The sequence below is a fragment of the Drosophila grimshawi genome, unplaced genomic scaffold, assembly GCF_018153295.1.
Source record: "Drosophila grimshawi isolate 15287-2541.00 unplaced genomic scaffold, ASM1815329v1 contig_1367, whole genome shotgun sequence".
NCBI classification, from domain to species: Eukaryota; Metazoa; Arthropoda; class Insecta; order Diptera; family Drosophilidae; genus Drosophila; species Drosophila grimshawi.
In genome coordinates this window covers 11,560,483-11,573,936 of record NW_025062889.1, presented here as the reverse complement: position 1 = coordinate 11,573,936, position 13,454 = coordinate 11,560,483, and the positions used below count along the sequence as shown (strand labels likewise).

The 13,454-nt window shown below is 42.7% G+C and overlaps 2 protein-coding genes across 2 annotated transcripts; one reads left to right on the top strand and one right to left on the bottom strand.

The window, feature by feature from the left end:
* The first annotated feature begins 265 nt into the window (after positions 1–265).
* Positions 266–4,062, top strand: LOC6560187. Its single transcript, XM_001986473.2, has 4 exons — positions 266–632; positions 695–1,356; positions 1,408–2,332; positions 3,034–4,062. Exons 1-4 carry the CDS (start codon positions 341–343, stop codon positions 3,648–3,650), a joined length of 2,496 nt encoding a protein of 831 aa, XP_001986509.1. The 5' UTR covers positions 266–340; the 3' UTR covers positions 3,651–4,062.
* Positions 4,063–5,093: 1,031 nt separating this feature from the next.
* LOC6560186 (polyhomeotic-like protein 1) lies at positions 5,094–13,327 on the bottom strand. Its single transcript, XM_032734075.2, has 2 exons — positions 13,101–13,327; positions 5,094–8,751 (listed from the first exon to the last, which is right to left on the bottom strand). Exon 2 carries the CDS (start codon positions 7,851–7,853, stop codon positions 6,117–6,119), a length of 1,737 nt encoding a protein of 578 aa, XP_032589966.1. The 5' UTR covers positions 7,854–8,751; positions 13,101–13,327; the 3' UTR covers positions 5,094–6,116.
* Between the last annotated feature and the right edge of the window lie 127 nt (positions 13,328–13,454).

Below are 13,454 nucleotides of genomic sequence, written 5' to 3'. Positions count from 1 at the left end.
CGAACTTATTACTTTATTGTCTCCGCTTTCGAACTCGATATACATTCTCTTCACTTTTCGATTTAGGTGCACACTGGTTGGTGTCATTGCTCAACTATGCTACTCGAAAGTATGGTATTTTCGCAAGACCAAGTTCGATATAGAGCTGAGTTCGACTTTTCGATTTTAATTGGAAAGTGTCCATGGTTAACGAAATGAACTCCACGTCCCAGTTCCAGAATTATACATTTTGGTATTTTCGCGTTTACTGTGCTTGGTCACACTGCTTTTTGCTTTGTCTTTGCAAAGTTTTATTTATTTGCTTAGTTTTTTATTTAAAAGTGCAGTTGAAGTCATTAGCATGTCAAGCAATGACAAATCCGGTTCGTGCGTGGAGACCCCCACCGCACCCGAATGGCTATCGAAACTGGAAAGTCGACGCGAATTGTTGAAACGCTCGAAACTGGGACACGAATCCGGAGCCGGAGCACCCTGCGGGGAGTGCAAGGAGAAATGTCCAGGACTGGATTTGCACTTCTGGCGGAAAGTGTGCCGCAACTGCATGTGCCGCAAGGATCAGCACCTGTGCACCGATGACGACACCGGCTGGGCACAGTTCGAGATTCTCGGCCAGATCCGAGCGAAGCCAGCATGTAAGCAGACCATTTAAGCTGACTTGACTCCCATATAAATATATATCATTAATCCACGCCAGATATCAAGATCAAGGCACTGGCCAACCAGCAGGTGCAGGTTGAATGGGTGCCACCGAATGCATCGCCCGATGTCATCACGGATTACATGGACAAACTGGGTGCCGCTCAAATACCCGTCACGGGCAGTGATGCGGCACTCAAACGGAAACAGCAGCTGGAATTCCAAGTGCCGCCACACGATCTGGATGCGGCGCTGTGCGACAATCTGAGCGAAACGGAGGCACAACAACTGCAGCTCTACGTGCAGAAGCTGCGCGAGCAGTGCGTCGGCCAAGGCATCGTTGTCCGCGTGGGTCGCTTGGGCCACGGCCAAGTGGAACACATTGGCTCCATCGGCATGCAGGCAGTGCCATCCCCGCCAGCTGCTGTTCGCAAGCTGTTGACTGCTCTAGGTTTGCCGACGCAAGTGGATGCCACGCTGCAGGAGTTGCTATCCAATCCGAAGCTGACGCATGCGCTCAGCGCACAGCAGGCGGTGAATGCTCAGCCCAAGCTGCTGGTCGCCTTCTCGGAGCCGTTGAGCGACTGCACCACAGAATTTGATGAGCAGCCCGCGCTGCGTGCGGAGACCAAGCTAAAATTGCTGGGCATTAATCGAGCCCAGATGCAGAGTCTAGTTACCCATGGCGTCATCTATGATAAGCTGCTGGGTCTGCTTAAGGTGAGCAACAATTCGAGACTCAATCTTGTCTTAATCTAAGCCCAATTGCAGGAGAAGAACCTCAACATATCCCGCGATGCTCGACTGGGACCCATTGCTGAGTTTCGCAAAGAATATGTGAGCAATCCACAGTTCAGGGCTGAGATCAATACGGTGTGTCCACCAGCGACGCAGGCGTCGTCGTCATCCCCATTGAAATGCTCGCCAAGCACACCATTCCATTCGCCACTGCCCACAAAGAATCCGGTCCTGGCACGCTTTGGGGAAAACAGGCGTCAGGATACGCCGATGAGGCGTGTTAAATTTGGAGGCGTCTCCACCATTTTGTATGACTGCGGGATGCCTGCGCACATCGACTACGAACGGGATCCGGTCTTTGCCCAAATTGTGCAGGCGGAACCCTTGAAGCAGGCGCTGCAGGAGGCGCGTGCCGGTCGAACCGCAGCATCGGTTATCATTGCCCCAACGCCGGCCGCAACTGGTAATCTGCAACAGCTGCCGGGACTGGCGCCCAGCATCCGCGCACAGCTTGAGCATGTGGGTGTGGACAAACAGATGCTGCAGTCGGCTGTGGCCAATGCACCCTACTACAATCGCCTCTATCAGACGCTGCAAGAAAAGGGCATTCGCCACGATCAATGCCAGCTGCTGGAGCCGCTCAAGCAGGTCAACGACTGGCTGCTCAACGATGAGCAACTCCTGGACGACATCGACAAACTCTTTGCGGACATGCGGGCAGCAAGCGGTGCTGGCGACATTAGCTATGGCAATGATTTGCTGCCCAACTCGGCCAGTCACGATTCCGGCTTCTACTCGAAGCCAACGACTCCGGGCCAGGCGGGCGAGGAACTGAACGCCAGCCTCGGCAAATTCACAACGATTCCGGGCATCGAGCACATGAACATGTATCCCAGCTGCGCCGGCATGCCCGACCAGTTCCAGCAACTCCAGCTGGGCGACGATAAAATACCAGCAGGTGAGCAACAAGTCTAAAAATATAAAAGTTACTAATTGAAAGCTGCGAAAAGTAGGCGAATGTATGCGAATACTTGGAAATGCTCGCTCACTGCAAGAAATCGGCATTGAAAATAGGCAAAATGTTGCTCATTAGTTGAAGCCTATTTTAAGCACATAATCTGGCTATTATAATTTTATAAGGCATTTAATTAGACATCTCAGATACCATCTGTTTATATGATAGATCAGCTTAATATGCTTGTCCGTCAGCCTGTCCAATCGTAAATACTCCAAACTATTTTTGAGTATGCTTCAATCTTAGCAACTGCATCAATTTGTTGAGAATTCCAAGTGCATGCAACATGCAATTTATGTGGGCCTCGTTGTTATCCACATGGTATCGGTAACTATAGACACATCTGGACACTAAAATAGGTGGCAAGCACCATGCATGACTGCTTTTTTAGTTAATTTTATGTAGAATTCTTTACATATTGCTGACTAATCCTTCTTTATGCATAGTCAACAAAACAAATTGATGTGATTTTCATCATTCCAGAGAATGTTTTGGATTTTTTTTGCGCCCTCTGATTAATCCTACCAGAACTAATTGGAAGTTTTTCCCCATCTTAAAATATTTTGCTCGATATTCTGATAGATAGCTTTGCACTCTGATTGAAGTAAGCACCTGACTAATTAGCTTCTCTTGTACTTTTACAGATTCAACGGGTTCGTTGGCTGCTCCTGTGTCCACTTTCAATTGTCGCGACTGCAATTTGCCGATTGAGTTTGGTGAGGTGGCCGTTAAGACGGAGCGTGCTGGGAAAGAGATTGCCTGGCATCCGGGCTGCTTCAAGTGTCACACGTGCCGCGAACTACTGGCAGATCTGGTGTACTTCTTCCACCATGGCCAGGTGTACTGTGGTCGCGATCTGGCCATCAAGCTGAAGATACCGCGCTGCAAGGCGTGCGATGAGCTGATCTTTACCAAGGAATACACCGCCGCCGAGGGTGCCACCTATCACATCAAGCACTTCTGTTGTCTGCAGTGCGACGAACCCTTAGCCGGACAACAGTATATACCCGAGGAGAAGTCGAATATGCCGCTGTGCCTGCAGTGCTACGACAAGTTCTATGCCGGCACCTGCAAGAGCTGCAAGCTGCCCATTGGTCCGTCAGATCAGGGCGTCGCCTGGGCGGACATTCACTGGCACAGCAATTGCTTTGTCTGTGCGGGCTTAGAGTGCGCCAAGTCGCTGATCGGCGGTCGCTTCTGCGTCAAACAGAACATGCCCTTCTGCAGTCCGGCCTGTGTGCGAAGCGTTATTCCAGCCTAAATATTCCCAAAATTAACCAAAACAGTATTTCACAAATACGCACAAAATATGAATATGAACTGATATATAAATATCTATATATGTATTACACTCTTAGCGTGCACAATTCCCATTTGCTTGAACTGTATTTGAAAGTGCCTCAAGTTTACACATTACAATAATAAAAATACAATATCTAAATATATATATACTTATATATAGAAATTTACACTCCACTAATGCGATTTTTAGCCGTGCCAATAGTCTATGGATTTTATAGTTATGTATGTATATTTACACACTCGCAATTCAAGTTTATAGACTGCTTGCATATTCCAAAAGCAGAGTATTAATTTCGCCAATAAGCTACGCATTGTAGAAACTGATTTTAAGCGACATTTTTATAACGCACTTTAAATAATAAAATGTTTTAAATGCAAATTGCCAGTTTTGTTTGGGAATTTTTTGAGGGAATTTCCCTCGCCGCAAGGTGGAAATCTTAAAATCCCAATATACGAGAAATGAGACAATAATCTGATTGAATTCCCCATTCATTTATATTTCCCATATGCAAACTTTATAATAAATAAAAGATCGCTTGATTTTTGTATTATTTTTACGTATTTGCTGGTAGTTTTTATTGGTAATTGCATTTTCATTATTAATTAATCATAATAATTCCGTTTTTGTATATTATGTATTAAGTGTATGTATAAAGATTGTTGATTTGTTTTATGTTTTCTTCTGCTGTTTTTTTGTATTATTATTATTTGTTTGACATTTTGAGTTCATTGCAAAAAGCAAAACAAAGGGAAAATCACATAATTTGCTGAATTCTAAGTTGAGTTGAGAGGAGTTTCAGTTTCAGTTTCAGTTTGCCCCTCCCCCAAGAGGGATGTGGGATGAATACTATTCTTTCTGCATAGTTCTTGTTTCTATTCATGTTTGTTTGTATGTTTGTATTTAGGTATTATGATTAGTTTGCCTGCAATCGAATGTTTTGCATTTATTTGTTTATTTTGTTCAGTTCGTCATATGCTAAATTGTATAGTGTAATTATATGTCTGTGTGTACTTTGTTAATATCTATATATGTATATTTATATAGGTATTTCCTGGTACTCGATAATGCTCCCTTTATCCAAAAAACACAAAAACGGCCGAAGTGCCAGCCATCGGTTATCGATAAAAAGGTTGTCATCACTAGCGGGACTCCTCTGCTCGAGTCGTTTTCCGTAGGATCGATCAGGCGACAAAAAATGATTAGTTGACTTTTCTAAATATGTTCAGCATGTTTTCAATTGTTCACAATGTATCCCTCTTTTGTTTTTTATTACTCTCTTGAGTGCTATTACCAAATTAGTTGATTTGTTTTTTTTACCTTAAAGTAACACTTTTGTTGCCCCTCTATTTTTATTATTTTTTTTAAATATTTTTTGTTAAATTTTAATAAGTATTAATTACATTGATAATTAGTTTAATTATTATTTCTGTTCGTAAACAATTTTACATGATAGGATTTTAGTTTTAGTTTTTGTATGTGTGTATTTTGCTACAACAAAAAACTATGCCTTACAAATAATACTTTAGTTACAAGTTTATTTTACTCTTTTCGCTTTGCATTAATTTTGTTCGCCATTTTCTTTCTTTCTTTCTTTTTCTTAACTTCTCCTTCTACTTTCGCATAACTAAAAACAATCAACAAAATGAGTTAAGTTTCAAAGTTAAAATAAATTGGTTTTTCTTTTTTTTTTTTGTTTGTAACTAAATAGGTTGGATAATGAAGCGGGGTGGGAGGAGGAGGGGGCGGGGTTGTATTTATAGTTTAAAAACGACAACTAAAAGTTAAAGCCTTAAATATTTAAAATTGGGTTATTTTTGCTGCAGTTTGTGTAGAACTGCATAAGAGAACACTAATTACAAAGCATTGGCAACACTGGCTGCGGCGTGGTGAGTTATGTTGTGTGGTGTGGTGAGGTTGTTGCCAGCGTTGCCACACTGCTGTGGCGGCGCCTGCGGTCAAATCTCGCATTTTGTTTGTTTTGTTAGTTAAATCTTAAATACACATAACTATAAACAGAGCTGGAAACGGACACACGCTTACAAATTGCAGATTGCAGATTGCAAATACATAATCAGATTCACACACACACACACGCACAGAGAGAGACACACGCACACACACACGCATCTTAAAGCTATACATACAAAAAAAATGTCAAGTTAAATGTACGAAAAAAAGGTAAATTTTTCTGCCATCTGGGATTATTTGCCTTTAGAACATAATAATGCGGCGTGTTCTTGTTGTTGTTGATGTTGTATACAGTAGAGTCAGCTGCCACGTGTGGTGGAGTGCTGCTGCTGGTGTGGAGCAGATAATGAAGTCACCTTCTCTGCCCCATCCTGCCTCGTTTGATAAGTGCTCCTGCTGCTGTGCCCGTTCCTGTTCCCGTTGTTGCCCTCGCACGTCCTTTGGCGGCGTCGGTTGTCAACAATTCGTGTACACACCTTGAGTGTAATACAGCTCGGTGATCCGTTCGGGCAGCGTGCTGTACAGGTTCGTGATTAGGTCGAGCGGCAGCCGGGACCACGCCTCCTTGATGCGAAAGATGAGGTCATCTTTGCGCGAGAATTTTCGACCACCATCGAATACCTCGCGTATCAGCCAGCCCCAAATGTTCTCCATGATGTTCAGATCGTGGGCAATCGTTGGCCACTTTTGCGTCTTGAGTCCCTCGGCATTGAGCAGCTCCTGGGCGGTGGGCAACGCATGCGACATCCAATTGTGATCCTGCAGCACAAACTCAGCACTCTGTCCTCCTCCACCTGCAGCACCACCGCCCAGTTTGCTAACGATATTGGGCCGTTCGCGGAGTATGGCTTCGATGCAGGATTCGGGTCGCTGCTTGGCAGAGGAGACATCCAAATGGATGGCGCCACCGACGCAGATCATCAGGTAGATGTAGACGGAGTTGCCACGCGGCCGTTGCGACAACGTTCGCTCATAGTTGCGCAGATCGTGGAAGTAATAGGAGAAGCCATCGGGCCCATCCAAATTGAAGCGTCGCTCATCGTGGAAGACGACACGGCGCCAGTGCTCCTCGCTCCACACAATGTACGTGTTTGCAAAATTCAGTCGCTCCGTTTGATTGTATTGCGAGAGCAACGGTTCCGTTTTCAGTTTCTTGGCACAATTGGCAGAGCCGGTTGTGGTCGACGCCGTCGAGGATGCTCCGGCAGCCGATGATGAGGAGGCCGATGATGATGACGACGAGGATGATGACGACGCTGATGAGGAGACGGCAGACGACGTTGTTGCTGCTGCACCCGCTCCTGTTGCTGTTGTGGCAGCCGTTGCTGCTGCTGCAGCTGTCGCACGCAACAAGGCATTTGCTGCGGCAGCAATATTGCTGTTGCTGGCAACAACTGTTGCTCCACCCGCCGCTTGCTGATGATGCGCATGATGTGCATGATGCGCGTGTGGATGGGGATGGGGATGGGCATGTGGATGAACATGTGATGGATGACTGATGATTGTGGGTGAGATGCTGGAGCCATTGGATTGCTGGGTGGGCGCATGACTGGATGCAGTGCCGCCAGTGCTCGAACTGGCCGCCGAGAAATTAGAGTTTTGATTTAACGCATGGACAGGCAAATGATTTTGTTGTTGCACCTTGTGCTGTTGCTGTTGTTGCTGTTGTTGTTGTTGCTGTTGCTGCTGCTGTTGTTGGTAGTAGGGGTGATGATGATGATAGCTGATGTGCTGCTGATGCTGATGTATTGTTGGCTGTTTCAGTTGCAACTGCTTCAGCTGCGTTTGCGACTGTGCCAGCAACTGTTGCTGCTGCTGCTGTTGTTGCTGCTGCTGTTGTTGTTGGTGCTGTGTTGCATGGCTTGGCGCCTGGACGCCCACATAGTTGCCCTGATGGTTTAGATAGTAGTGTAGTGCCATTAATTTATTGGCACTGTTGGCGCCGCTCGCGTTGCCCACTGTGCCACCCACTACTTGGGTGACGGGCACTGTTGCAGCTGACGCAACGTTGCTTGCTGCAACAAGTTGCACTCCTCCTCCGCCTCCCCCACCTGGATGATGATGGTGTCCATGAGCGGCGGCAGCGGCAGCAATGGCGCCCGCACTTGCGGCCAATTGTGCAGCAGATTTCGGATCGTAGATGAACTTGTTAAAGTTCTGCAGATCGTCGGGACTGAGTACGAGCGTTTTCATTTGGGTGTTGTCGCCTGCGTCGTCTGTTGCAAGGATTTATTTAGCTGCTTCTCGCTCTTGCTCTCTCTCTCTCTTTTCTTGCACGCTTCTGCGTGCAGCTTTGACAGCTGTCTGGCAGCACTTGTCTTACGTAAATGCAGGTGAGTGAGTGAGTGTGAGTCTCTGTTACTGGTTGGTTTTGCTTGCTCTTTGTTTGCAGTGTGGCAACACTGGCCGTGTGCCAAGTGTTGAATTACGCTCACGCACAACGAATGACAAAACGACAAGACAACGTCGACGCACTTTCACGATTGCTGTGATTCCCAAATTCGTTTGTATATTAACGGTTGTTGGGCAACACTGAGCCGTAGTCTCTCTCTCCCTCTCTCTCAGGCGGCTCTCTTCAAGTCGCGCTCACTCGATCGCCTGTCTGTATGTATGTGTGTGTGTGTGTGAGTGCGTGCGTTATCAAAGGGCTCTGCAGCCCTAGCCCTCTGCTCTGCTTAAGCTCGCTGGAGCTCTCTCTCCTCTCTCTGCACTCTCTCTCTCTCCCTCTGCTGTCTCTCTTTTGCCCAATTGCAAAACTCGTAAAAAGATGTCGGTTTACTTTCCCACGTACACATGCACGTGTGTATGTGTGTGTGTAAGTTAGCAGCTCCCTATATATACATATATGTATATGTATATGTGTGTGTGTGGCGCAGCTCTTTCAATATGTTATCCTCTTTTGTTGAAGTGGTTTTTCTTGTCGGTGTTGGCGTAGTTGTTTTTGTTGTTTTCGGCTGCTTGCTGTGTGCAAATGTTTCCTTGTTTCTTTATTCTGCGTGCCGCTGCTGCTGTTGCTGCTTCAATGTTGCCCCTTGCTGTTGTTGTTGTATTGTTGCTTTTAGGTATTCAGTTGTCGTCGACGTCGATTTACCTGGAATAAAATAAGAAGCAGGTATGTGAGTATGTGAAAAAGACTCTTGTTTCACACTTTGCATTGTGTTTCTCATACACACGTACACACACAGACACACCGATTTATATAAAATGCACTCATAATGCACACACACATGAACACTTATGTTTATATGTATTTCCTTGCGACTTGCATGATCCCAAAAAATAAGATACATAAACATGTATTCCAATCGTTTTCTTGGTGAAATCTTCTTTGTGCACGAAAAACATTTCTGAACATCTGTTCAACGTACTCAGATTTCAAGTCCCCGTTTACATTTCTTTTTTTTTTGTTGTTCCCTATGCCAAAAAGTAAATAAAAAGGTCGTCAGCGTCGCTGCTCTGCTTTGTTTTGTCGTTTCTTTTAAAATGAGAGCATAATCACACATACATTTACACACACATACACACTCACGCACGCATGAGTATACACACGCACACGCACACAAGTGCATTTCGTATTTTGGAATTTTTGCCACAGTAGTTTTGGGAATTTTAGCGAATTTCACTTTGCAGGTATTTTTTGCGGCCATCTTTGTTTTCGTTTTTTTTTTTTGCATTGAGGATGCTGCAGTTAAAACAAGTGGCTTGGGTCAAAGTTCAGTTGCTGTGCGAAACAGAGAAATGAAGCAGAATAATTTCCGGGACTAACCGCAACAGGCCATTGGATGTTGGTTGGGGTTCCGGCAGGTGTTGGATCTAAATGATCCCATATATTTGTCCAGCTGTTATAAAACATGTTTCGATCAATTCACAAACACAAAAACACAGCCGCAAACAAACGTGCGAATTCACAAGCGTTCCTTCCCTGAAACGAAAACCGGTTGATTTGCTGAACTATAAACGAAACGAAACGCAACTAATAAACAAGAAAAACCACAGCAAATTTTTTAAATAGTTATGTTGAGATACATATATATATTGGTGTGTTTGTTTAAAATCAAAGCTGACCCAGTTACAATTTTATTTAAGCAAACATTTACGACAAATACATTTTTTGGAATATTTGCTGTTTACCCATATCAAAAAATATCCTTCGTCAATGCAAATTCCACGAATCTACGCTTTTTTTGGTTTTTTTTTTTGCATCCCTGGCACAACGGTCAACATAAATCTACCTTATAGACACAATCGTATATTTTTGTGCAATTTCGTTGCGTGTTGTTGTTTGTTGATGGTGTCGAGCAAAAAAAAAAAAAACGAAGCCAAAAATAATTTTTGCTATTTTGTTTTTTTTTTCGGACCACCATCATAGAGCGATAACGCCACGGCAATTTATATATAAATGTATGTGTGTATGTACATACATACGCATTGCAAATATATACACACACACAGATACACGCACACATGTATGAATATTAAGTATATACACAGACACGTAGGCCAAAATGCTGATTTTACGTGTGCATACTGCGAGCTTTATCATCTGACAAACGATTCGGGTCTATAGACACCACGAGAACGAGCACGCACATGCTCCAATCTCCATCTTCCAGCCACGAACCCTCCTCGGTACCTCCACCTCACTCCGCCAATTAGCTAATAAATTTGATTACTTTGTATTCGCTGGACTCGCAGCCAGCGTCACCATTCCGTCGAATCAGTGCTGACATTTTGGCCTTTTTCCAGCTACCCGGAAATCTACGATTTTTGTTTTATTGGTATTGTTGTTGCTGTTTTTTTATTATTACAATAAAGGATAGTAATAACAATAAATTGATATTTTTTGGTGATCTGTTCGCTTTTTTTTGGTAATCGATAACCAATAAGAAAAATGTTTTTTTTTTTTAAGGAAGCAGCAATTTTATAATTTGGTGGCAGATTCAGATTCCGACTCATTTCTCCAGCCATAGTTGATGCCGCAGTAATAATGAAATAAAAACCAAGTTTGCACAACGGGGATGAAAACCAGTTTCAATACCAACAAAATTTTGGAGTAAGGGAAGAAAATTGCTGCTGCTGCTGGGACAACATTCGCCTCTATGCGAGAGTAATTCTATGTGTGTGTCTGCGAGTGTGTGAGTGTGTGTGTGCCTATCTCTTTGGGGTTGTTCTGCCAGCGACTGCTGCTGGCTGTTTTCTTCTTTATGCTGCGGCTGCTGCGCCGACAGACAGCAGGCTAAGAAGTCGGTCGCATGTCGGTCACTTTTGATCGAAGAAGCGAGTGCAGCAACAGAAAAGCAGCCAGCTGCTGAGAGCAGTTCTGGGAATACCCTTTGATGAAGGCTCACACACAGAGTATAAACTAAATACAATGCTAGTACACAAATCACAAATAACGAGTAAAAAATTGAAAAGTACTTTGTTTTGGAATTTAAATTTAAATATGAGAAATTTCCCTTTTTTTGTGTATAGCAATTTAGACGTTGACTACAATTAGCTGAGGAACCTATTTTGCGGCCGATTGAAAGTTAGTTTAATTTTAAAAAAATATTTAACTGAAAATTCCTTTATATATTATTATATATTAATATATACACCAGCAATATTACTATTTAAACACACATATATCAATATATACACATACAACTGTAGCAGCAGATCGAAAGCTCATCGAATTACACAAAAATTTGCGATATTGGCGTTCGATAAAAAAATCGCAATGCGCAATTCTCTTCTGTAGTGATTGATATTTTTTTCTTTTAATTAGTTGCGTAGTGTAGTGTGTTTTGTGCAAATACATAATATATAGATAGATAGACATTATGTACATTATTTACACCCTATTTGCGATAAGATATTGGCAAAATACGAAAGGAATTTTGCTACGCTATTGCCGCTATTTGCTATTATTATTATTGGACTTTAAGCGATGACAATGTTCAAGTGACACGAGTAAAAATAGCAATTTATGTTTCTGCTTCTTCATACCAATTTCCCTTCCCTTTACACCCATCAACACAAAATTTAACCTTTCAACATCGTTTCAATGCTGACTAACTTAAATAAAAATAAAAACCTAAGTTTTTGCGTCATAATATCTCAGTCATTTTAGTTCGAGGAAACGGTGTTTATTATTCGCTTTGATTTTTATATTTCCAATATGATTCACGGTTTCACTGTTCACTGTTCACAATAGTATTGCATTTAACACCAATTAATATTGATTATTCCGTCTATTCTCCCATCACAGATGCTCTCTTTCCACATATTTGCAACGGCACTTTTTTTTCCTTATCTCCTTTCCTTATGCACCACATATGTAAATTTGTTAATTTTGCTTGTGTGTGTGAGCAAGTGAAATGCGACAAAATGGGAAAAAAGAGAGAGAAAAAACATTCATGGATTACGCGTTGCGGGTGGCAGAGAATGAGAATTGGACCGTTAAAGCAAACAGTTAGATTGTTTTCTATGGCGTCGCGTTTTACGTTATGCATTAAATGGGAGCTCTCCTAGATGCACTCACATACACACACACACGTACGGCCACATGTACATACATATGTAAATATCCAAAAATATAAACGAAACCAGTAACAACAAAAACAAAAACAACACTCAACGCTGTACGTAATAAAATCCCTTGCGCTGCAATGCAGTCGCAGCAGCAGCGCAGTTGCTGCGCAGCCAGCACATGCTTCGCTTCTTATTTATAAATTGAGCCAGCCCTTATGTGCTCAACTCTGTTATATACATCAGCCAGTCAGCCAGCCAGCCGTTGGCGAGACATACATACACACACATTGTCTCTCTACGTACTACGTGCGTGCTTGCTTGTGTGTGTTTGTGTTTTGTATGCGTGTGCGCTCTTGTGTGTGATGCCATATCGTCGATATTGAAAGTACGTATGTATGTATGAACATTTGTACATAACACACAATGTATCGACGTTGAAAATTGCTTGGGTTTGCGAACAACGGGACAACGACGACGATCTGATACGAAGCGATACCTTTTTTTTATTTCGTTCGTTAACATTTAATTCTTTATACGTGTATCACTTATATATATGTAGATAAATATATACGTATGTATGCATGTATGCATGTGTGTACATATCATTTTCATTTTTCACGGAACAAATATGGCTGCACAAAGCTGCTTTGAAAAACGCTTACGCTGCTCACATTTAAAGCTTATTAAAACTTTTCACACTCACACCAATTTCATATATATTTATATATATATATAAGCACATGTACACACACACATGTGTAGTTAATGGATTTTTTTTTTTTATCAAATATTGAAAGAAGGAACGACCATTTAATGCTGACTGGCCGATTGGGGACTGGCGTAGATTCCGTTTGGGTTGCCGTTTGTTGGTTTGAGTGCGTGATTACGCCATTTTCTTTACTCTTGCACGCCCAATTTCACATTTACCTTATTCTTTGTTAAATTTTTGTAATTATTTTATTGGATTTGCTTGGCACACCGCGAACACTGTGTGTGAGCGTTTTATTCGATGTTTGTATTTATTTGTTACACTATTGGCTATTGGATTTATTGCTTTAACGATTTCTTAAATGCATTTTTCCCCAACCGATTTATAAGTTTTCACCACTACCACACACACGACTTGTCGACAGACTTGCTGAGGTTACAGAGATGACATCCTCTCGATATTTCCAAATTGATGGGGCTTTCTACGATAGGAAACTATATCGATATTTGTTGTCGGATATATTAAAATTTGCAAATCATGTATAGTATTTATTTACAGTAGTGCAACAAAAA